Source organism: Phoxinus phoxinus, assembly GCF_949152265.1.
Source record: "Phoxinus phoxinus genome assembly, chromosome: 3".
In the NCBI taxonomy this organism is placed as follows: Eukaryota; Metazoa; Chordata; class Actinopteri; order Cypriniformes; family Leuciscidae; genus Phoxinus; species Phoxinus phoxinus.
In genome coordinates, this window is record NC_136878.1 from 41,788,961 (window position 1) to 41,815,152 (window position 26,192).

The following is a 26,192-nucleotide window of genomic DNA, read 5'->3' on the forward strand; positions in this document are numbered from 1 at the left end:
GTATGGGAATTATGTCTTTTGATTTGTCAGGTCTTTTCCCACAATTCCAGCAGAAGCGCTGTGCCGCAGACACTCCGGAAGTGAGGCGTTTATTGACAATATGGCGACCGGGCCAGCTGAGAAGGGACTGGAAATTTTTCGGGTTTGACAGTGAGCGCAGATGTGGATGAGCAACGCGAAAGCTGTCCGCGATAGATTGTTATGAATGAAGGGACTTGGGAGCTGTCGGGATGTTGTCTCTGAGCTGAGCGAGTGTTCACAGCTTCAGATTCATCATGTCGTTCTTCAGGCGGAAAGGTAAGGAAGTGCTCCGCTCGAAGATGATGGACAGTTTGGGCTTTTCTGGACCGATGCTGAGCTCACGTCCTCATGAATGTGACATCAAAACTCTTTTATTCTTTATGTTGGCCATATAACCCCTTAATGCATATGCATATCTTCTGCACATCGTGTAAAACAGCTAATCGAGGGATTGGATATTCTCTATTCGAGTGCACGTTTTGATATTTAGATCGCCAAATGAAAACTTGTTAATTATAGTTAACGTAAGTTACATGTTTGAGTTGAAATAACGCTGATTCCTGAGAAAAGCCTGTTGTTTTAGATGTTCGAAGTAACACGCATATGGTGTAGTGTCAGTCGTCTGACAGGCTAGCCATGCCTGAAAAAACTCATGTTGGAATATCACAATGAAACTATAATAAATTTATGGATCATATCCTGAATAAACATAGAAGCAAGAAATATTTTTTAAAATGCTTGTTTGATCCCATTACAGTTGATTTGACGTTTTTGACAAGGAATATATTTCATTCACATCTTTGATCTGATGGTATAAAGCTAAATTGTCAAAGGTCAAATGGAAATGTTCTATTATATTGCCTAGAACAGTATTTCTCAACCTTTATGACTAAAGGCCTCCTTTGTCCCAGAAAATATTCAAAGGCCCTACATTCTAAGCTGATAAAAATAAATAATCTAAAAAACCTGTCAGTTTAATGTTGTACATCTATATTTTTAGTTTTTTTGTTAAGCTTCTTAATTAAGATTATGTTGATATATTTAAATTTGCTGAGGCCCCCTAGTGGGCCCCGGCCCCCTGGTTGAATATGGGTGTGTTCACACTTGCCATGTTTGGTTAGATTAAAACTAACCTGTTTTGTCTCGTCGTAGTCGCGATGTTGCCCATTACAGTTCAGTACAGGCATCATAACCCCGTCTCCTCGCAGCAGATCTTCACTTGTGTGTGACGGAGGGATTCCTGACGCTGTTTTGACAACTCATTTTATAATCTCTTCATGTTCTCAGCTGGTCAACATACCAACATATGTAGGGCTACATACATACAACACGCATTTAACCCAGAACACAGCATTGCTTTGGATGTTTGGTGAGTTCTGTCGCGAAATAGACATAATAAAAGCCGACCAATCAGATTGTGAATGTACCCCTCCCTATGGCTTTAGGTTCAGTAAAATTAAAATGCCAATGGGAACGCTACAATGTTAAAACGCTTAAATTACCTGGACAAATTTTTTTTATATTTTTTGGTCCGGATCAAACGAACCAAGTGAACCAGCCGTTCATCCCTCTGTCCCCCCCTTTTTTTAAACCTCCCATGAAAAACCTGGAAATGTCAGGGAATTTAAATTTTTTGATTTCCAAAGGCCTGGAAATGTCTTGCATGATAAAAAATTCATTAAAAGTAAATATAAAAATCTTTGTAGGCTACATTTTTTTCCACTTATCTAGTAATCACACAGCTGGAAACATAAGAATGAATTGGTCAAAACGAGTGGCAATGCTGCTGCTGTCTTTAGTTGTTCATACATAATAAACCATAAGATTGATCTGCAGTTTTTTATCTTCACTAAATAAGTGACCGATCTTTCCCAGAATCCCTGTTCGCATGACAAAGAGCATAAACATGTATCCTGTGACAGTCAGAGCCCTAAGGGAAGGAAGGATGCCCTCTTAGCCCGTGTCCTATTTAACAGGAACCTTTTCTCTTTGTTCTCAGTTATGCAGTCTTGTCATTATATTTTCTTTTCTTTATCCATCCATCGGAGATATACGAGTTAATATATGTTATGAGCACAGCAGAGAATTATGAGAAACATACTGCGCATTGTAAAGAGAAATATCGTCCTCATTCTTTTGCTTGCACTCCTGCCAACAATGATCGGGATGTTGGAAATGCTTGTCGTTTTGTGCACTACGATGCTAAGTCTGTTTGTTTGCCACTGGTGTTTTGTTTTGTTTCGTTGACGAACTCCAGCAAGGCCTCACCCCATGCAAATCATCCAGAAAACATGCAGTGGAAAAACTCAAGAATAAGTGATGTGTGGATTCATTGGTGCAACAGCCTTTTTTGCTTCAAATAGTGTGTGTGTCTGTGACTGGTTCCCAAACGGCTGCTGTGCTGGATAATCATTAGGACAAGAAGAGATGCCATAAATTATAAATGATATTTCCTATGTTCTTTATCTTACAGTTAAAGGAAAGGAACCTGAGAGACCAGCAGATGCCAAAGCCAGCAAAGGTGAGGGTGATCGTCCTTTTTCTTTATAGTAACTTTTGTGATGTTATGGTGGGCTGTCATAGAACATGCTAGAATGTAGAACAATAGACCAGGTTAATTTGTATCAAGTTATACCGGTAGTTTCAGTTGCTTGGCATGTGACCCAGACTGGAAATATAGTGTCAAAAATAATGTGAGGGACTAAAGGTCAGTTCACACACCAAGAACGTTAACTATAATAATAACACACCAACGGATGATATCATTCTGTTTATTCTATTGTTTTGTCATCTGCCGTTTTAAAGCAGGATGGATTCTGATTGGCTGTCTTTTTTTTAAATCATTCATCTGATGGAAAAAGTTCAGATGTGATTCCAATGATATAGTTTCTCCGTGCCATTATTATTATAGTTGTGGTGTGGACTCTGCTATACGGCATTTCAGAATGTTTGTAAACAACAGGCACCAAGACACTTCCGGTTGGCAGAACGTGAGCGGCGTCTCCTGACTAACTGAAGAGATCCAGCCGGCGACTGGAACAGTTACATAGTTAAAAACATTGTTGTTGAAACGATGATGAAAACGTGTTGTGTTTGGGGTTGCGCTGCCAGATATACAGCAAAAGGTGTAGGGTTTTATCGATTTCCTATGGGTGAGGAGGTTATAGCGAGTGGACGTCGTGTCGTCAAAAGTAGTGCTAAAAGTAGGAAATCTTAATGATCCCCTAAATTATATGATTCATCCCACGTTTACCTTTCTGCTGCCAACCCTGCTTGCCCTTCAACTCTGCTTCATGTATTCTCAAAGCGGTCCATCTACAAAATCATAGCAGAGCATTTATCTTCAGCCGGGGAAATTCAAGACTAATATTAGTAAATTGTCTCTTTTGAAGATCAGACTCATTGCCAGTCACTGCCTGAAGTAAAAGAGGCCTGCCCACTCTCACGCATTGACCGTGAGACTCACACGCTCTCACGCCACACATCCATTTTCTCATGCAATTTACCGAAATGTATATTCCTCATATATAATATCGACCAATCAGTGTTTTTCAACCGCGCAAAGAGGTCAATATAACAGCTGGAGAACAATAGTCACATAACATTTACCTCAGGAAAGCCATTTATTGACCATGATATATAGCACGTTATTTTGTCCAGAAAAAAGAGCTATAGAGAAATTATGTGTAGGCCCAATATATTACATATTTATGATATTTTTTACTTAAATCATTAAATACAGTTGTTATTATGATAAAAAAACGCATTTATATTTAATAAAATTTTTAATTTTTATAAAATTTTTACTGCCACGGTGGGTCTCCTTTCCAAGCAATTTACTAGTGTTGCCATAGGAACGCTTCGGCTTTTGCCACCCGGAAGAACGTCTACTGTTGTGACGTCATGGTGATTGTCGTATTCTTTTATATTTAGAATGATTTTTAGAACTAGTTAACGTCCTTGTGAGCGGGCCTTTTTCAGGCCTTTTTTGCATTATGTTTGCAATCTGCTGTTCAACGCAAACTTGTTTCTGCCACTTAATAAAAAACATAAAAAAGGTACTTGTTACTCTTTATCTCACAATTCTGACCCTTTTCTCTCAATTGTGAGTCTGTATCTTGTAACTCTCGGAATTGCAAGATATCAACTTGCAATTTTACTTTTTTTTTCCACGCAATTGTGAATATATTTCCAAATTCCGACATTAATTCTCAGAATTGTGAGATATAAACTCGGAATTGCAAGAAAAAAGTCAAAATTTGAGAGATAAAAACTCACAATTAAAAAAGGTAATTGCACAATTTATCTATTTTTTCTTAGAATTGTGAGATATAAACAAATGTGAGTCCAAATTGTGAGTTTATATCCTATTTCTATTATATAGAAAAAAGTGTAGGATACAAACTTGCAATTCTATTGCTCCCAATTCAGAGTTTATATGACATAACGTTCTAAAACCATGACACTCATGTTAAAAGTTCAACTTTAAAAAAATCATCCATCTGTAGACCTTGAGGTGCTTTTTTCCTTTTCTTTTGATCATAAAACGTATTCTGTGTGAATTGCCTATAAAACTTAAATGATTTTTGATTTGAGATTTTTCTCAACAAGAGAACAAGAAACAAATAGGGAAAGTGACCAGGGTTGTTGTAACAATTTGTAGAGTTTATTTGGAAAAATGAACAATGTGTCCTTAACAATCACATTCTTAACATTCTGCACATAAATGTAAACTTTGTTTGATTCAAATGATTAGTTTTATATAACCGCTTTATGCGCTCTAGAATGTTTACTTAAAAAAATCTATACCTTTTCTAGGGTTGTAACACTCAAAAGCTTTGCAGGTTTTATAGACTTAAATGAATAACTAGCCAGGGGAGGACATGTAGAGGTTTATCAGCATGTGGACAGCATTTCTTACCAAGATTAGCAGTGCAGGTTTGTAGATTTGTCGAATTCTATTGTGTATGAATGTTCCTTCTCTGTGTGCTTGTCTCCAGCCCCAGTGTCGCCCCACTCCCCCTCCCTCAGCGGGCGTAACCATCATGCTATCCAGGAGGCGGCGGGACCCAGCCATGTGGCCATCAATGCTATCTCAGCCAACATGGACTCGTTTGCTCGTGGCCGCACTGCTATCCTCAAAAAACAGCCTAGCCACATGGAGGCAGTACACTTCGGAGACTTAGGTACACCAGCCATGAATTATACATGCCATTCAATACTGATTCAAAATGAAATGCTGATTCTGTGTCCAGAAAAACTACACGCACACAAAAAATAAATAAACCAACAACAAAACTCCCTCGATTAATTGCAGTTAACCACAAGCACAGGCAAGGGAGGTCAGAACAGTTTTTTGCCTAACGTGATATAATGGACAAGGTGAAATTGTACAAATGGACCAAATGAGATCTATTAAATATGTAAAAAAAATAAAAGATACCGCATTGGAAAATCTGCAATGAAAACACTGTGAAATTTAGGGAGAGTGAGAATGACTGACTTCTGATTTGAATGGTGTTATTTTTTTTCATTAAATATTGTAACTTGAATGTTCCAATATTTCATGAGAGATTGAGTCTGATCTTTCATTTGAGGCTTTCCAGCCAGAGAAATCTTTTCATAGTTCCTAGAAGTAATGGCGGAGGTATCCACTTTTTGGCGTGTTCACACCGCAGGAACTGGGAACGAATTTAGTTCTAGGAATGGCTTTTGGGGGAACTAAATTACCCAGCACAATAGGAACTACTAGTGACGTAAGTGTAAGTTAATTGGTCGAACGCAACATTTAGTTCTCGGGGAACCGCCCTGGTGGCTAGTTCCTATAGAGCTGGTAAGTCCCGCCCCCTCCGTAAAAGCCCGCTGGACCTCAAAGTTGAAAAACCGTCAATGCAAGTGAATGGGAGAAAATTATTATTTTCTGGTCCCGTTTGAATTGTGCCATGAATGTGAACATATGTTGTCTGTGAATTTTTTATATAATCTTTCATGTTACAAGTTTGACAGTATATGGTATGATTCGTCGGCTAGCAGTTGTGGAAAAAAACATAACGAGAAAGACTACATGTCGCCTATGTGACGTCACCGCATAAAGTTGACTTACCCGTGGTTTTCGCCAACCTCAACGATTTTGTCCTCTCCCTGAAAGAAGGTGGTGAAGTGCACCAAAGACACAGCCATGTCTAGCGGGATCCGTGAGCTAGAGCCGTGAGCTAGTGGTGTTGACGTTTCAAACGCGCCGAAAGCAGCGAGGAGTTGTAGTCCACAAAGTGCTCTCACACAAAGTCTACCCGTATCAAACTTCTACCCGCTAAATTGTAGCATTTTTCACACGAAAGATTATATAAAAAATTCACAGTCAACATATGTTCAAATTCATGGCACAATTCAAACGGGACCAGAAAATAATTATTTTCTCCCATTCACTTGCATTGACGGTTTTTCAACTTTGAGGTCCAGCGGGGTTAGCGGAGGGGGCGGGACTTACCAGCTCTATAACTAAGTTCCTATAACTACCCGGTGTGAAAGCCCTTACTCTAAACTAGTGTTGTCAAAAGACCCGGTACTTCGGTACCATTTCGGTACTAAAAAAATAAAATGGTTACGGTACCAGCTTTTCTTAAGTACCGGTGGTACCGAAGTATCGGCCGGGTTAATCCGGTTCTTGATGCGCTGTCCGAAAGGTGCACAGTTGCGTCCTCTTCATAAACACACTGAGACATGGCGACCAGCGGCGCTGCTAATGCGATGGCTCTGAATCCACTTGTTTACAAGAAAGGAGGAAAGAGCCGTTCACATAGCGCATTTTTTGCGCGTGCAAAAATTAGTTTTCCAGGCGTGCCTCTGTTCATGGTTGCATAGCAACGGGAAAGCACGCGCTTGTGGAAAGGAGAAAGCGGTGCAAACGCTCTCCATAATGACGAGAAAGTATCATCAAATAATTAATTGATTTCTAGCCCTTGCATTAGCTTTACTACTAGATATATTCATTGAGATGAGAAATAAAAAGCCGCCCTGTACAGCTATGATCAGCTGTTCGGCCGAGCTTTCCATGTTGTTACGGAAAGGCCGCTGGTTTTTGTCACATGACCTGCTGAGATGCTTCTATTATAAGCCGCGCGCCTACATTTTGAAATAACGAATTTGCACGCGCATAAAACGCGATATGTGAACGGCCCCTAAAGTGGTATCGTGTGCAGTTGTATCTAGTTTAAAAGGCCTTTTCAAATTAAATATGAACGCAGTTTTGTATTAAATAAAAGGACAGTCAAGTCAAATAAACACGTTTTATCTCCTGTTTAGTTGGTAACACTACAATAAGATACCATTCATTAACATTAATTAATGCCTTATCTAACATCAACACATTGAGTGAACAATATATTTTTACAACATTAATGTATGTTTGTGAATGTTACAATACAAACACTTGATTGTTCATGAACAGATACAACTTTTGATTAAAAAAAATGTATTCGTAGGCTACATTTTTTAATTACCCCAAAGAGAATAATTGCTTCTGTATATAACTATTGTTTATTGTTAGGTCATTTTATCCAATGTTATTGTAAAAGCCGGCTATTCGGCCCAACTTCCGGTTTCCAAATAGCCGGTAAGGAAGCGCGTGTTCAAGTCTCCCCAGCGTTTTAAAGGAATTTTGGTTAAATAAGACACATGTTCTCATATGCAATTATCTCGTTTTAATCTGACTCCATGAATTAAATAAAAGTTCAAATGTGCAATAAGGTTATGTTTACACTTAAATGGTTACAACATGATGTAATGAGAATTTAAACCATTTGTACCCAGCATAAATGTTACCTGAGAGAGAGAGAGAGAGAGAGAGAGAGAGAGAGGGAGAGGGAGAGAAAGAGAGAGAGAAAGAGAGAGAGCGAGAGGGAGAGGGAGAGGGAGAGGGAGAGAGACCCTCTCCCCAGCTTGGCATCCAAAGACAAGAGACCCCGATAGCGCAAGCACACCTTCCTTTATACTGTTTGCCCAGGTGATATGGGGGATGGGGAAAGCCACCCTCAAATGGCTTTTCCAGTTTTCTCTAAACTTCTATCAACCTTATTACCTTTTATCTATCTGGATATGAGATATCTGTACCACTCACTTTGAGACCTTTCAAATGACACCAAAAACAGAAGTTATTGATAAACATTCACATTAAACCATGTTCTTGTGTGAGTTCTTCGTTGTTTCTGAGAGGAAGTCAGGCTGTATGGGGGAAGTCGAATATTAATTAGCTAGCAAGGCCATTTTGTCTCAGACCAGGGCCCCAACCAATATTTTCAGTCTTACATTATCTAACAAATGGATATAGCCTACACTTTAATATATGCAAATTTAATCTAAATTAAGCTTTGGTACCGAGAACCGTGGATTTTTACAGGTATTGGTACCGAATACTGAAATTTTGGTACCGTGACAACACTACTCTAAACCATTTGATCTCAGAGCTGCTCTCCTTTTTTTACTTGAACTAGGCTTGTTAGCAACATTTGTTGTAAGACTCGCTGTTTTGTGCTGAGCATTTTTTTATTATTATTTATTTAAAGTTTTGAAGTTATATTAACAAACACAAAAGCATAAAACAGTCAGGACAACAAAAAACACATTTGTGCTGAGCATTTTAAATGAAATCTGGTGTGTGTCAGTGGCCGAGGGAGCAGGAATTCTCACATTAGTGGAGGATTTAGTGAAGCTTTCTGGAGTGTTAGAAATGGCTTTTTGCAGCGCACTGGCCGCATGGATTTTATGTGGAGTGATTGCCGTAATCTCTTAACCTTTTTATAGCTCTGTGATTGGTGGAAACCTGTTCAGACAAACTCCTCCACTTTAAACGGAGACTGTGAATATGTCTGTGTCTGTGTTTCTGTTTCTTATCCAAGTGCTTCTTTTTACAATAGGCCTGTCACAACTATTATATAACCACCTAGTTAATATGATTATTATACCTCTGTTTACCAGGAAGAGAAAGACTAAACCTGTATATATATGCTAATATTTCTTTTTCTTTTTAACCCACGTTTACCGCACCGAAATTAATATTTTGGGCCGAAACCGAAAATTCAAGATGCACTTGGCCTGAAAACTGAAACCAAAATTTATTTAAAAAAAAATGTTTTGGGGGGGAAAATTAAATTAAAGTTTATTTTAATAATCAAATATATTTAATAACACTCAAATAAACTGAGTTTATCTAAATATAATTGAACATAAGGCAGTTTTATATCAACTTTTAAATAATAGAAGTCAAAATTTAAAAGATCACTAATGAAAGTGAAGCTGTGAAGGACGGGTTTTCCTTTGTTGATTATTCAGCTGGCAACATTCCAATGAAAAAAACACAAAAAAAACTTGCTCATATCAAAGCATTGTTGTAAAAACTTATTGTAGCAACATTTTTAATTTGACAGATTTAACTTAAATTTACAGGAACAAACCATAATATTTAATTAACCTTTACAGTAAACTGACAACCATCTTAAGATCAGGTGGTTATGAGAAAAACAAATGATGAATCAAACTTCTTCATATTTAGAAGGTGCGCACAGTGTCATACACACAAATACAAAACCCATCGTGGTATTAACACACAACACTAACACAATAATGCAATAAACATTAATTTAACCACATAAGATGTAACACTAATGTACATACCTGACAAGAAAAAACCTAAGCAGAAACAGTTTTTAAATGAAATCCATAGAAGCTAAGTGTTACACTTTGTTTTTTACTGTAATTTATTAGATGACTTAAGAACATTTATAAGATGTTCTTTTTCACTTCCAAAAACTGTACATGGAGCAGTATTTTACTGTAAAATGTCCCATTAGATCTATTCATTAGATCAATTGTCAGGTTTTTACCGTAGCATTTTTACAGTCTTTGGTTGACAAACCAGTGTTGCAAGGTGACTTGGTAAAGACAATGCTTCTTATGTCAAATCTTAACATGTTGTCTCCCACACAAAGAGGGTTGGCATTTTTCCTTCTTTTCGTTCTGATACTGGAATCATTTAGTAGATTCCTGAGTTCACATCTCAAACATCTTCTGGTGTCCTGTGGTGTTGAAACAGGAAGGTGTGGCCTTTCAAGGCATTCAAAGGAGGTCACTGCTCTATTATAAGATTTGTTTTGTGTATGTGTTTATTTATGGAACAAAGTGTGTGCCGCTGCGGTATAAGAAGTAATAGATGGCTGGGTGTGATCTGGAGGTCCCATGGGTTTGAGTTGGAGGCATTAAAGGTGCTCTGCTAGTCAGGTGTTTGCTGTAGGCATCATTACTGTTGTTCATACTTTGAACAAACATCTAATACTAAGTAGGGCTGCACGACTATGACAAAAATCACAATTGTCGATTATTCCCTTGAAATTGTAATTGCGTAATTTACATTGAATGATGTTTTGAATAGCTTTATACCATTGTTTGAAGCGACTGCATGCCATATTGTTTTATAAAAAAAATAACAAGCTAAAAAAGACACTCTTCCTGAACAACGTTTATTGCTTTTTTTTATAGCATTATGCCTCATATCAAATATATTTTTTATTTATTTAAAGAAACCAAAGTAAAAAATATGTATGGTATTGTAATGTAATACTAAAATTAAAACGATGCGGAAAAAAACCCCTAAGATAAGCTGTAGAAAGAAAAAGCACGCAGAATAATGTAAGTGGATTTTTTTTTGTTGGTAATTGCGCCTTAACGATTGGATAATTGTGGCACCCGTAATTGTAATCGCGATTACAAATTCGATTAATTGTGCAGCCCTAATACTAAGTGTTTTTTTTACAATATTTTACAGTCCTACTATCAACACAATGTAATGCCCTGTGATCCTATTGGGGACTTTTGGACAGGCAAACACTGCTTCATGTGATTATTATTTTTTTGTTTGTTTAGTCAAGTTTTTATTGCTATATGTTTTGTTTGTCTTTTTTTTGTCTTTTTTGTTGTTATGTTTTTTTTTGGTGTTTTTATTCCTTTTATTGGATTTTGGTTTTATTGTTATGTTGTTTAGTGTTGTGGTAATTTTGTGTGAGTTTGTTTAGTTGGTTATTGGTTATTTTTATATTGGTTATGTATTTTTATATTGGTATTTAAATTTTTTTATTGGTTATTATTTGTCTTGTTTTGTTCAGTTTTTCCTCTCCTCACTATATAAGAAGGCTGAAGTTTGATCACATTTTTAACAACACATTCTCACTCCCTTTCTCGTCACATATTCAGGCTAGGTCAGGACTCCTCGGTTTCACTTTTTAACAAAGTGTACTACCCCTTTAGCGTCATTTTTCAATGTACAGTATAGTCCATTGCTTTCGACGTCATACACAGATGTGATGAGCAAGCAAGTTTTATCATCACAATGAAATTATATATATTGGGGTAAAGTTTTTCCATTATGACATATGTTGGGGAGTAATCAATTTAATCAGCCAAAATAATTTAATTTACATTATCTTATTTTTTTTATTTATACTATTTAGACATGCTTGAGCCTGTAACCCAACCCCATAACCTGTGACCGATTGCGTCATGTTAAGTTTGGGTGTATTTTTGAAAACCTTAAGTTTCCCCTCTTTTCTTCATATATAGATATCGGATGGCTTTAGAAGACTTTGATTGCAACACGAGATGTTTGTAATACCTTTATACTGTTTTTTGTTCAGTTTTTGCAATAAATACCGTGACTGTATTTATTACATACTGGGGTGGGGTTAGGTGCTCAAATATCTATGAAAGTATAAATGATAAATTGATCTGATGCGTAAGGCAAACAACTGAAAGCAATGGAGTACCCTGCACATAAAAAATTGACGATAAAGGGTACCCCTTAATTTGGGGACTAATGAATTAAAAAGAAGTGAAGAGGGGTCCTGACAAATTGTCAATATCTGCGTCCCAATTCAGAGGCTGCATCCTTCGAAGGCCGATTGCGTCACAGCGCTGCAATGAAGGCTGTCCTATTTCGAATGCTTCTTTAAATGCAGCCTCGAAATGCGTTATTTGATCCTGGGCAATTAAGGATACAACTGATGGATCCGTCACAGCCTACCCTTCACTTTTTTTGAGAGAAATTGCCAGATTACACTTTTAAATGCAAGTATTGTTACTTGCTTTATTAATGGTGTTCATTGATTCCAAGTAAGTTTGTTGACATTTGGGTATAAAGTGTTTTAATTCTACAATTAATTGGTTTAATTAACAATTAATTAAAACGTCTGAGTGCTGCCCTCTTCAGGGTGAACGGTGGCTACTGACATCATATTGCTCAGAAAACCCAAACGGCATGATTATTGAGAGTATTTAGGCTTTTTAAAGATTAAAAAATAGGAGGGAATGGATTTTTTTCATTGTATGGTGATTGTGTCCACACATATGCAAACTCCATATAAAAGTGAATTTTGCATCCGATGACCCATTTAAGGAAATTTATTTTAGAATATAATGTAATTTTTACCTACTAGCCTGTTGCTTAGCTTGATATATTTAGCCGACTGAAAAGTTTTGTAGAGTAAATAGGCTACATTGTATTTCTCGAACCTGGGCAAATTGAGTGCCAGTCACAAAGCCGGTCACAATTAACAAAGCTTATTGGTGAATTTAAAATTTTATTGTCCACCGTGATGGCAAATAGGCTTTCCAGCAGAGCAATAACCAGGTGGTCACCCTACTTACGACCCAAGTCCTTCACTAAAAATCAGTCTACAGGCTTTCATAGACAACCTAGGAAGTCTGGGAAGTTTTTCAAGTTTTCTTACAAGCTGTTCCCACATTGGCAATAAAAAAAACATTAATACATGAAAATTCTTACATATAGCCCCTTTAAGTATCTCTCGATTTAAGAAACATGGTTTGTAGCACTGGGGTTTAAAAAGTGTTTTTGCTTTTCAGGTCGTTCCAGTGTAAATTACCATCTTCAAGAGACTCGATCTCGGCTTTCTAAAACCGTAGACCAGATCCTGCGTGATAATGTGGCCATGCCCTACTTCATACAGTTTATGGAGACTCGTTCAGCTGATCACCTGGTCCGCTTCTGGCTTGAGGCTGAGAGCTTTCGGTCCACTAGCTGGTCGAGGGTCAGAGCACACAGCCTCAACTCAGTCAAACACAGCACCTTGGCTGAGCCGGCGACTGCTCTGGGAACTCCCGACTCCCCAGAACTCTCAGACGACCCCAGCAGGCCCTCAGCTCTGGATGAGGGAGATGAAGAGGACCCCTTCTCCTCCCAGACATCCTCCAGACCTCACACCCCCAGCCCTCAGGACACTAACTCTTATACCGGGGCTCTGATAGGCCACCGGAACTCTGTTAGCTCAGAGGGGGCGGCCCGGCCTGGGACACCCCACCTGCAGCCCACCGTAAGATCAGAAACGCCCACCAGACAGCCCTCCTCCAGGACAGGCACTCCAGTTAAAGGCCAGTCTGCTGGTGGCCTCCGTGAGCTTTCTGAGAAACTTATGAAAAGTGAGTATCGCTGTAACGATTACAATGTAATCTCATTGTATTTCAAGTGTTTTAGCTGTTTGTTTTGACATTATTCCGGCTCTGAATTCCTCCAGCTATAGACGATATCTGTAACTGATGACTAAAGATGATATGATTCTAAAAATATTTCTAAATGTAAAATAATAGCAGAGTCCACACCACAACTGTAACGATAATGACACAGACAAACTTTATCATTGGAATCTCTTTCAGAACGTTTTTCTTTTTCTTTTCAGCTCATGAACGATAAAAGAGCTTGAGCATTTAAAGCAGCAGTCAAAACTGTAGCATGTGCTTCGAATAAACAGAACAATACTGGGCATTGGTGTGGACGCCTAATATAGTTATAGTCACCTTTATAGGTTTTGGTGTTGGTGTGAATGGGCCTTAAAGGAACACTCCGCTTTTTTGGGAAATAGGCTAATTTTCCAACTCCCCTAGAGTTAAACAGTCTGACAGTCAAACTGATACAGAGTTTTACCTTTTTTCGAATCCATTCAGCCGATCTCCGGGTCTGGCGGTAGCACTTTTAGCATAGCTTACCGTTTAGCGACCATAGCGACCGTTAGCATCTCTCTCAAAAAAATGACCAAAGAGTTTAGATATTTTTCCTATTTAAAACTCGACTCTTCTGTAGTTACATCGTCTACTAAGACCGACAGAAAATGAAAAGTTGTGATTTTCTAGGCCAATATGACAAGCAACTACTAGAACTAGAAACGCCTGATTACGCAGCGCCTGAAAATAGTCCCCAGCTCGGTAACTTCCAACGTGACCGGCTCAAAGTTTGTAATATCATTGCGCTGCTGGTACGGCAGCACAGTTCCTTGATTATTACGCAGGAATGAGAGTATAGTTCCTAGTCATATTGGAAAATCACAACTTTTTACTTATTACACGATGTAACTACAGAAGAGTCAATTTTTAAATAGGAAAAATATCTTTGGTAATTTTTGTTAACAGTCTACAGTCTAATCAGATTCAATGATCTATGCTTAGCTATGCTAAAAGTGCTACCACCAGACCCGGATATCGGCTGAATGGATTCGAAAAAAGGTCAAACTCAAGTGTTTAACTCTAGGGGAGTTGGAAAATGAGCTTATTTCCCCCAAAAAAGTGGAGTGTTCCTTTAAGAGAACACTGGGTTATATGCTTCTCAAGTAGAATGCTCTGTGGTATGCTATTGATGACCACATACAGTAATTGACCCTTCCCTCAATTAAAGAAGGAAAAAGTGTTTGCAATATTGCATTTACAATGTGAAGCAGTAATTTGAAGCTTGTATTTTTGTTAAATGTTTATTACTGGAGATGCATATTGTCTAAATAGTCCTTTAGGTGAACCTCTGGATATTTGTTATTATCATAATTCCTTTCCAGGTAGTTATGTCACATCCCTTCCTGGTATTCTGACATGGACACAAAAGCAAAACTTAGTGTGAAACTAGTTAAAAGATAAAACTCTGCCCAAGCAAGTACATTTTTATCACACTGGTTTCATGTTAACATGTGTGATGTTTAGCCTAAATGTTATTGTTATCCTTTAGAAACAGTACAGGCATGCCTGATATATCAGTACCACTTTTTTGTGTGTTTTTGAACTCTGACCTGCAAATTTGATGTTTGATCAGTAGAGGATCTAAATGACCTCATTAGTACATAAAAACAACAACCTTAAAACTGCAGGGTTTGCAGTATTCATTAGTAATTATGCAAAAACGGCATCCTAAACCTTCGTTTAAACCGAGCATTCCAGAGCATGTGCTTAACTACAATGAGTTTTTCATGGTTAGTGGCTTTTTACCATTACAACATATTCCTTTCGTATCAGACGATGACTTTTAATACCCATGCGGCATTGGTTTTATTGAGCAGGCTTGGTAAATGATCCCATTTAGCATCTTGGCAGTGGACTACAATGAACAGAAGTCAGGAGCTGAGTATTCATTTATGGCTAATACAAAGAAGCTCCAAGCTGTAAAAGCGGTGAATGGAAAAAGTCAGTTGAGCCGAAAGCCATCAAATCAGCTTAAGAAGGGGAGTCAGATCCTATCAGCCCGTGGCTTCTGCTCCGAGAGTATTCGGTGTCTTAAAAGGGAACACGTCTTTGTCCACTTCATTGCATTTTATAAGGCTCGATCTGGATTTTCTGAACGCCTCATATGGATTTTATGAAAAGAGCTTCAACATTTAAGCATTCTCTGGTGAGATTCCTTATCAGACAGACACCCATTAAACCCAAACACTTTCAACATGGCCTTTAAACACAGAGTCTTACTTTTCATGTTATCTTAATATGCATGTATGTGTGTGCGTATATATGTAAACTTGTATGTGTGTATAATATATATGCATAGTAGTGCAATTTAAACTTCTATATACATGAACATATACTTCTGTAAAAGATTTAGTTTTCTGGTGTCTCTAACAAACTCGGTCTTCAGTATGAAATATGCACATCCTGTATTTGAGTTTGATATTAATGTTTAACAAGGTGTAGACGTACGATTTATCCCTAGGCCTTTGCTCTAACTGCACTAGACATTTGTTTGATTAATAGTGACACTTAAGCGCACATGAGGCTTTGATAAATAGCCATAGTTGAAATGTGAATTATTACAGTTCTGTGAAGAGGGATGATGAATATAATAAAGGTGGATTGATTCTGATATGTCCTTCATCTTTTCTGTTCTATCCATTTTCAATTTCCACATATGTTTTTGTTTGTAGGTATAGAGAGGGATGCTGTTAACATTTTCACCAAGTACATATCTCCAGATGCTGCTAGGCCTATTCCCATCACCGAACAAATACGCAACGACATTGTGGGTAAGAGAATTCCTTATCACATGACCTCTGTGTTTAATGACTGCTTAAGAAGTTCTCCAATGTGTTTTTTTTCTGTGTTTGAACAAAAAATATATATATTTAAGAGATGCTGTGTGATTAGTAAATGAGCGCCTGGTTTTATGGATTCAGCCTCTGTATGCTTGTCATTACATACCTTATTTTAATTTAAGTGCATTTTTATGTTGCATATCCTCAAAATGACTGTCCTTGATTAGCTGGAATGGACAAACATTGTTTTGATAAGGGTTTCTGTTGGGATAGTGTAGATCTAACTTTTTTTTCCAACTTTTGCCAGCGAAAATCTGTGGTGAGGACGGACAGGTGGACCCAAACTGCTTTGTCATTGCACAATCTGTTGTTTTCTCCATCATTGACCAACAGTAAGTCATTTCACTCTGTTTCCTGTCCTTGACAATTATTGCTCTTGTATCTATAGAAGTGTACATTTAGCAGTTTTTATTCTTTACATGCAATGTACTCAAGAGGCAGACTGTGTAAGCATGCAGACTGGCGTCTTTGGCCGTTCATAAGCATTGAGTATTTTTTGTCTCTTTTCCCGCCAGCGTTTTTGAAAATAGTTGCCAGCCAGTTTAGAAGGAGGCGTAGCTTTGGAGACTCTGAAGGGAGGCTGGGATCTGATGCTTGTAAAGCTAGCTTGCTATTGTTAGCCTCTCCGAAATTGCCTACCCTACCTTTAACATTGTCATAACCAGATATTTCTGATGATTGAAATATATTTTGTTCCATTCCTTTATTCTCCTAGCAGGTTTTGAACACAAACTGCTTTTGCTAGGTGTAGATCTGGGGCTGTGCTGCCTCCAGAAAATATGCTTTGCCTGGAGGTGGTACTTTAATTGCTTCTTATGAAATTTATTTACAGGACGGGGGGCATGGATTGTTATTTTGCCTTAATTTTTATGTTAATGTATTCCATTTTTTTTATTTTGTTACTGTTAATTCATATTAAATTGACAGGCCTTATCTTAATGACTGATGTGCTCTTTATTTTTTTTATTTAAAATGTTTATTTGAAATGTATTTGCTTATGCAGTCGCTTTTCTTTCTGTATTTACATGGACATGTCTGGCATCTGTTTCACAGGCACTTTATCGAGTTCTTGCGCAGCCATTATTTCTGTAAGTACCAGATCGAGGTGCTGACCAGTGGCTCTGTGTTCCTGGCGGACATCCTTTTCTGCGAGTCTGCCCTCTTCTACTTCTCTGAGGTGAGGATACTTATTCATGACTGACCAACAGGCATCTACACCTCTGAGCATGTTTAAAGGACTTTTACATTTAAAACCCCCAATATTCCTGTTTTTTCGTTCATATATGCATTTTATATATATAGATGTTGAATTATATATAATGTGTTGTACTTTTTAAATGCGCTTTAAAATTTTATTGAAGTGTTTCATGAGTCCAGATGTTAGGTGTCCTGTTAGAACACACTTTCAAGTTGAATTTATGCATAGAGCTGTATAAGCACAGGAAATATGCTGAGCTCGACAATCTGCCCAAAACCTGTTTCAAAAAGGCAGAATTCCCCAAAAGTGCAAGTGTGCGTAAAAACTTGATGGATTTCTGATCCAAGTAAATTTAAAGTGCCAAGGGATTATAAAGGGGGATTGAAACCTAATTCAAAGTGTGTGCGCGTATGTGTGTCAAAATAGTACATGGAGAAGGAGGACGCAATGAATGTGCTGCAGTTCTGGCTGGCTGCAGAAAACTTTCAAGATCAGTTGGCTGCCAAGAAAGGCCAGTATGACGGACAGGAAGCCCAGAATGATGCCATGATCCTTTACGACAAGTATGTCCTATCTGAAATTCAGTATGATCTCTGTTTTGGCACATTATTTATGTCTAGTACTAGAGCTGGAGCTGGATGGTCAACTAACCGACTAGTCATCAAATTATCTCAGTGAATTGAGTTGTGAAGATTTTGTAAGATTTTTTTAATTGGTGGTACGATAGTTAGGATATATTTGGACAACTTCTCAAAATTCAGGTTTAAGCCATTTTGTTTTCTTTTAGTGATTTAAAAAAAAAAGAGTATTTAAATTCCACTTAAAAAGTAATACTAAAATTAATTAATTAATTTAAATTAGAATGAATGTCTAAACTATAATGACCGAAAATTACCCCCTCATTTTGTCCTGTTCTGTTCCACACTGTCCTGCTGCTTTTATTTTTATTTTTTACCACTACCATTCAAATGTTTGTGTTGGTAATATATATATATATATATATATATATTTTTTTTTTTTTTCAAGAAGTCTCTTCTGCTCACCACGACTACATTTATGTGATCAAAAATACAGTAAAAACATTAATATTGTGAAATATTACAATTTAATATAACGTTTTTTTATTTTAATATATGTTTTTTAAATGTAATTTATTCCTGTGATGCAAAGGTGAATTTTCAGCATCATTAATCCAGTCTTCAGTGTCACACGATCCTTCAGAAATCATTCTATATGCTGGTTTGATGCTCAACAGCATAACGATTACTCTAGGTTAGGTATTATTAGGTAGACGGAAGACATGACAGTTCATATGCTCTCCTTAGGTATTTTTCACTCCAAGCCACAAATCCATTGGGTTTTGGTGACTCTGTACGGATGGAGATCGAATCCAATATCTGTCGAGAAGGCGGACCTCTCCCAGACTGCTTCAACACTCCACTAAGACAGGCCTGGACCACCATGGAGAAGGTGGGTGCAAGGGATGATAAAGATGGTAGGTTTGTATTACGAAGGAAATTCCTACTGAAGTTTTCTTGTTTTCTCGACCTCAGGTTTACATGCCAGGCTTCCTGTCAAGCAACCTTTACTACAAGTATTTGAGTGACCTTATTAACTCTGTACGGGTGGACGAGTTCATTGGAGGAAATGCCAACACTCCGAACCAGGGCTGGACCCAGGAAGGCGACCGCAACTCGGGCGTCATGGAAGGGTCGCAAGCCCAGGTGATTCACTGGTTCGATGGCAGCACAAAAGGCCACATGGCTCTTTAAAAAAATAATAATACAAAGATTCTTCAGGAATATGGCTGCAAGTATGAGTAACTTTGTCCTGATATCCCAAAATGTTTTCACTTCCGGTTGCAGCAAGGTACTAAAAAAGCAGCAATCAAGATCCTGAAGAACTTCGATGAGGCGATAACGGTGGACATCGCCAGTCTGGACCCTGAGTCTCTCTATCAGAGACCGTATGCTGGGTGAGTCGGGGTTTCCATCCTTCTTTTAGGGCTGGGTCGTATGAGGATATATAATGTGGCTAGGATATAAAGCGTTTATCATTAGAGAAGCCGCGAACAGCATGCGATCCCGAATTTAGTTCTCTTTCGTGACTTATTGCACTTAAATGGTCAAATACACACACACGATTATGTAAACATGTCCATTGTGTGGAGTATTCTCATAAACACAGTCAGTTATGTCGTACATGAATGTAAACAGTGGAAAAGTCCAAAAATGTATATTTGTCAGTATACTCGGTCCATGCATTCAGTCTTAAAGTGACAGTAGACTAATATACCTTCTGCTCTGTTTCAGTAATGCTAATCAAACAAGACAGAAAATCACTCGCTGCTCTTGACTGAATAACCTTTGTATCTTTAATAAGAATCAATTTATATTTAATTTGTATAGAGAACAACTATGCAGTGTTTTATTGTTTACATTTGATTATTCAATTTCTGCAGTATTTCATACATCTAACCTACTGTACATCGTAATTTATTTAATTTGTTTCTTTGTTCTATTGTTTATCCCTATTGTTTGTATTATTTGCTTCTTTTGTTCTTATTTTTAATAACAAAAATAAAATCCAGGCATATGATCATTATTTAAGGCTGAAGTAGATGGGGGAAAAATAAACACTTTATAAAAAATATGTACTTTTTCCTGGCACAGAAAATGTTAGCTAAAAATAAAAAGTATTTTTTGTGGTCTGATTGGGCCAGCAGAAAAAGATCCTTATTGTTGAGGCCTGGTATTATACACAAAACATTCAGATCCAGATTCATTGTGTTTTGCTTTTATCTCAGAAGAATGACCTTTGGAAAGGTGAATGAGCTGGGCCAGTTCATCAGAGAGGCCGAGCCAGAACCAGATGTGAAGAAGTCCAAGGGTAGGACACACACATTTGATTTATATCCTCTCTCTCTCTCACTTAAACACTTGCACATGTTATGTATTGTGAGTTGGCTCTTAGCTTTGACATGCTGAAGTGCTTTTGTGTAGAGAGTGTTGCCATGGCTATAAGTAGCTGGTGATGTGGGGTGATTGTGGTGAAGAGCAGGATTCATACTCACTCACCCACTCACTCACCCACTCACTCACTCACTCACTCACTCACTCACTCACTCACTCACTCACTCACTCACTCACTCACTCACTCACTCACTCACTCACTCACTCACTCACTCACTCACTCACTCACTCACTCACTCACTCTCACTATTTCCTTTCTGACAGGTTCCATGTTTTCTCAAGCAATGAAGAAATGGGTGCAAGGAAACTCAGATGAGGTGTGCACCTGCTTATTGCATTCCTATTACATGTGCCATCTTTATAATCAGTGGTAATTGATTTAAGTTTGTTATGCTTCATGATATACTGACTTTGTTTTTGGTTTCAGGCACAAGAAGAGATGGCATGGAAGATTGCAAAGATGATCGTAAATGATGTCATGCAGCAGGGACACCATGAAAGCCCTGAAGTAAAGTCAACAAAAGTACATCATATTATTTTGTCTTTGCATTCATGCTTGAACTTATGGATTAGTTGACCCAAAAATTCTATTTCTGTCATTTAATTCACGTCGTTCCAAACCCAGACTTACTTTATTCTGTGGAAAACAAACGTGATTCCTCAATCTTTATGCTCTTCATTTGCATAGTGATGCACCAAAATACTTTTATTTTTTATTTTTAACCAAAAATGTGTTTTAATTTACCCGACAACCAAAAGTTTCAGTTAATAATTTTGGCTTATAAATTAAACTAGTCATTGTAAAGTTTTTCAGCGACAGGTTACCTCTCAACATTTTTGGTAGTGGTGAAGTCCAATATTTTTCTTCGGTTTAGATTTTTTATTTTGGTGCATCATTTATCATACAACGAAGTTGGGTTGAGACAGATGCTGTCAAAAAAACAACAAAAAAAAACAAAACAAAAAACAAGATTTACACGGTATAAAAATAAGTAAAACTCGCGTGCAAATTAATTAATACTTTTAGAAACGCAACTACTGTTAGAAACGCGGGTTCTGTAGCCCTGCCTTAAGCTAGGTTTGCGCTGTCTGTGTTTGCGCGCCTCCGCTGTGCGCGCGCCTCCCTAAATGGACGAGGCATTTATACTTCGCGCTCGCCGGTGTACTATTCTTTGAAACGACAGGGTGCGACTCGGTGTAATTGTCCTCTAAACCATCAGGAATCAGCGGTGAGAAGAAGTAAGGTACACTCGTGAATGTTTATTTTAGTACACTTTAGTACACCAAAACCACACTACAAAAGAACCGTGCAAAGCAGTAAACCAGATTATTTCTTGTGACATTAGAAAAAAAAATGGATATGGCACACCGCCACGTGAAATGGGGCCTTGCGCACCCAACGCGCATGACCGCCCACACCGCAATGACAAAATTTTGCCGCGCGTACCTTCGAGCTTGTGCGTCCGCACATAAGAGATGCTGTAATTTCAGTTTTATAGCTGATTGTCTTATTTTGTTTACATCTTACTTTACACACTTCAGACCAGGCTGTCGCAGCTGCTCAGGGGAGAGACTGTATAGGTGGTGCAGACTGAGACATGCACAATAAAAATAACTGCCTTCTGCATTTTTGTTTTGCTTTTCCCTCCATTGTACCGAACTCGTACCGAACCGTGACTTCAGTGTACCGTTCCACTCCTAATATATAGTGAGTCACAAAAAAATGTGACATCAGCGATGCCAATTGACACATTACACGGCTCTGTGGAATGCTTGATTCTGATAGGTCAGTCGCGACCATAATCAATAACAGCGCTGTATAACAGACGTCTCGTCCAATTATCTTAAGCCGGCGCTTCTTTCATGTCTCCCATATCACACCACAGACTCGCTCTCGCTTTTTTAATTCAAAAGCAGCTCTAGTTTTTTTTCTAGCTAGCAATTTCCTTGAAAATAAAAAAGATAATAAACAGGTAACATTTTAAAACGGTTTCTTCTTAAATCAATATTTAATGTCGATATTTAAAGTAATAAGTGGTATGAATTTACTACATTTATTCCTTAAGGCCGGGACACGCCATTTTTGAGCGTTGGTTAGCTTAGTTTTTCCGGTGTGTTGCGAACCGTTGGCTGTATTCTGACGCCATTGGGTTTGTTGGGCAGATTCAGCATGTTGAATCGGCGTCGGGCCATCGGATTGGCTGTTCAGGTTATGCCGAGTTCACACTGAACAATTTTAGGCGCGATTTTCGCTCGCCGACAGGTTTTGTGAGATTACCGACAAATGCCTGAAATCATAGGCAAATCGGTGCTTGTTCACGCGAGTGACAATCACGCAGTGTGAATTATCAAAGACGTGTTCTGAGGCCCTGTTTACACGAGAACGCTCACAGGTGAAAAAGTACAAATATTTTATCGGATGTGCCTTTCGTTTACACGGCGACGGTGTTTTTGGGTCTTAAAAACGCAAAAAAGTTAAACTACCCTCCAGAGTGGAAATCTTAAAAACGCTCCACCATCGCGTTCCCGTCTAAAGGGTAAAAACGCAGTGAAGGCGACGCATACGCGTTTACGTCACAGGCATGCGCCAGTACAGGAAAATAACAAAACATCATCAAACTAAAATATAGCATTAATTTAATTGACAAAAAAATAATAATATATATCTGTCATTATTGAGCGACACGCGAAGAGCACAGAGGGTTAAAGCAGCAGCTTTACCGCATTAAACATGAAAAACGGTGTCAGTGCTTCACATTGCCACCTAGCCGCCTGGGGTGCACACTTCATCGAATTTCACACACTTTTGCGTCACCATATGCACGCAGATTTCCCCCCCATAACGCTCGTCTAAACGCAGAATACAAAGTGATAACGCAACACCACTTTTGCGTTTTCTCTTCAGATCGTTTCCGTGTAAACATAGCCTGAGAGAATCGCTGACGCCCGTGAGATATTTGCCATGTTAAATATATGGACCTATATTCTTGTGATTCTACATTTCTGTCTGAATATCTTCATTGTGTGCAGAATCTGATCTGTTCTGTTTTCATCAGCTATGAGCCTCTGGTTCAGTGTGGAAGCAGCTCGTACCATCCCTCATGACTCCCAAACAACCTGAAGACCAACAGAGCTGAACTGCGTTAACATATCAGTGAGGACCGAAAGAGGCATTCCGTGACTTCCTGCATGTGTTTGTGTGTGTGTGAGAGCCTGAGTGTTTAGATATGCACACTAATAGCCAAAATAAGATTTCTGTATGACCCACCCCATCATTTCTAGCACTCAGAAGGATTTGCGTTTATTATTTGAAGATGTGCGAAATGACTTAAAGTACGGACGTAAATAAACCAGTCAACAAACAAGCGCGAGCTGTCGCACAGCAGACGAACAGAACAAGAGTTGATGAACACTGACACAAGCTGTGGAATTTCAGAAACCACCGGAGTCGCTGTTGCGTTAAGCTTTTACCATGTAGACCAACAAGAAGCACACAGGAATCTGAACAGGAACTGGTCTACGAAGTGGCGGTGACTAGTTTGCTAAGATTTTTCCTTCCTCATCTTAGTTCTTATCTCACACTTCTCTTTTATCTTTCTTTTTCATTCACCTTTTTAAAGAGTGGCTGTTAAGTGCTTAGGTCCTTTTTTAGTACAAATAAAGAGAAAAACAAAAATGCAGAAATACCCAAGGTGGCTATGTACAGTTTTATGGTATGCCATAGTGGATGTAAGTCAATCAGTGTCTGAGACTGTTCTGTCCCGCTCTCATGGAGCTGAAGTGACTGATGTTACATTTGAACAGGAGAAAGCTCCCTGACTGCAGAACTCATCTGAAACCTGGTTCTAGACTGTAGAGATACGCAAACTGAACTGCAATGTTTATCCCCGTTCTATATAAATGTGGATTCCTGGTTTACCGCCATATATTAATGTTAGCTCTTTTTATGGTGATTGTCTTTTTTTTTTGTTCTTTTCTTTTGTATGATATGTCAAAACTCTGTCTAAGCAAATCTCAATGATGACTGTTTTTGAAATGCGTACTTGGACATGAAGTTATTGCTTTGGACCTCATTGAGATGTGGACGAGAAACAGACAAACGACTTTTGGTACTATGTACCACTAATATGTTTTCTGACATATATGTGTACTTAATCTATAATATATTTAAATGTGTTTGATTTAAATACATATAATGTTGAAATGTCCCTTGACACAGTGTTTGTCTTTTGTTTTTGTCTTTACCTGTGTAGGCAGGATATACCGATATGCAATGTGAAACTGGATTTGGGCCCAAGTATTGAGCATAACTCAGTTAAAAATTAATTAAGAGAAAATAACGTTACACCAAAGTCAAAATTTTAGATAAATAAAAAGCATAATTTTAATGCTTTAGAAAAATGTAAGTTGTGTAGGTGGGGCTTACAGAGAAAAGTTTTCATTGGGTAGTGTTTTGGGATGACAGTTCATCGACCAACAGGTAGATGGTTAAATACCAACAAAAGCATTGAAATATTGTTTTGCTTTCCACCTCATATGTGACACTGGATCACAAAACCAGTCAGAATCACAAACCCAGTTGGGTATATTTGTGGCTATAGCCAACAATATTGTATGGGTCAAAATTATAGATTTTTCGTTTATGCCAAAAAATCATTAGGATATTAAGTAAAGATCATGTTCCATGAAGATATTTTGTAAATTTCCTACAAACATTTATTTTTGTGAGTGAATGCAGCACAATCGTGAATATAAATGCACAACTTTAAAGCCGATTTTCTCAATGTTTCGATTTTTTTGCACCCTCAGATTCCAGATTTCAATAGTTAAATAGTTGTATATCGGCAATATTCAGTGTCAATAGTTAAATAGTTGTATATCGGCCAAATATTGTCCTATCCTCCTAACAAACCACACATCAATGGAAAGCTTATTTATTCAGCTTTCATATGATGTATAAATCTCAATTTAAAAAAAATGTACCCATGTGTCCAGGGTCACATATTAGTTCCATCACAAAGGTTTTGAAAGAAAATGCAATAAGCAGTAAAATACACTCACCGGCCACTTTATTAGATACACCTTGCTGGGTTGGAGCCCCCTTTTGCCTTCAGAACTGCACTAATCTTCAGTGGCATAGATTTAAAAAGGTGCTGGAAACATTCCTCAGAGATATGGGTTCACATTGACATGATAGCGTCACACAGATTTGTCGGCTGCACATCCATGACGTGAATCTCCATCTTGGATCCGAATCCGAATTGGATTGAGATTTGGTGACTGTGGTGGACATTTGAGTTAAGTGAACTCATTGTCATGTTCAAGAAACCAGTTTGAGATGATTAGAGCTCTGTGACATGGTGCGTTATCCTGCTGGAAGTAGCAATCAGAAGATGGGTACACTGTGGTCATAAAGGGATGGAGATGGTCAGCACCAATGCTCAGGTAGACTGTGGCGTTTAAACGATGCTCAATTGGTATTAAGGGGCCCAAAATGTGCCCTCACCATTACACCACCACCAGCAGCCTGAACAGTTGATACAAGGCAGGATGGAACCAAGCTTTCATGTTTAATTTTGACCCTACCATCTGAATGTTGCAGAA

General features: G+C 38.1%; 1 protein-coding gene across 4 annotated transcripts; it reads left to right on the plus strand.

Moving 5' to 3' along the window:
* akap10 (A kinase (PRKA) anchor protein 10) lies at positions 1–25,361 on the plus strand. Of its 4 annotated transcripts, none has more exons than XM_079605875.1 (15): positions 1–297; positions 2,495–2,542; positions 5,022–5,207; positions 12,928–13,500; positions 16,251–16,349; positions 16,666–16,750; positions 17,472–17,595; positions 18,043–18,179; positions 18,942–19,086; positions 19,170–19,340; positions 19,482–19,591; positions 20,426–20,505; positions 20,853–20,905; positions 21,016–21,111; positions 23,645–25,361. In XM_079605875.1, exons 1-15 carry the CDS (start codon positions 276–278, stop codon positions 23,648–23,650), a joined length of 1,935 nt encoding a protein of 644 aa, XP_079462001.1. In that variant the 5' UTR covers positions 1–275; the 3' UTR covers positions 23,651–25,361. The 4 variants fall into 4 exon arrangements, with proteins under 4 accessions (XP_079462001.1, XP_079462000.1, XP_079462002.1 ...); XM_079605874.1 differs by having other exon boundaries at positions 37–297; positions 20,423–20,505; XM_079605876.1 differs by having other exon boundaries at positions 52–297; positions 20,423–20,505; positions 21,016–21,096; positions 23,645–24,801.
* The last annotated feature ends 831 nt before the right edge of the window (positions 25,362–26,192 follow it).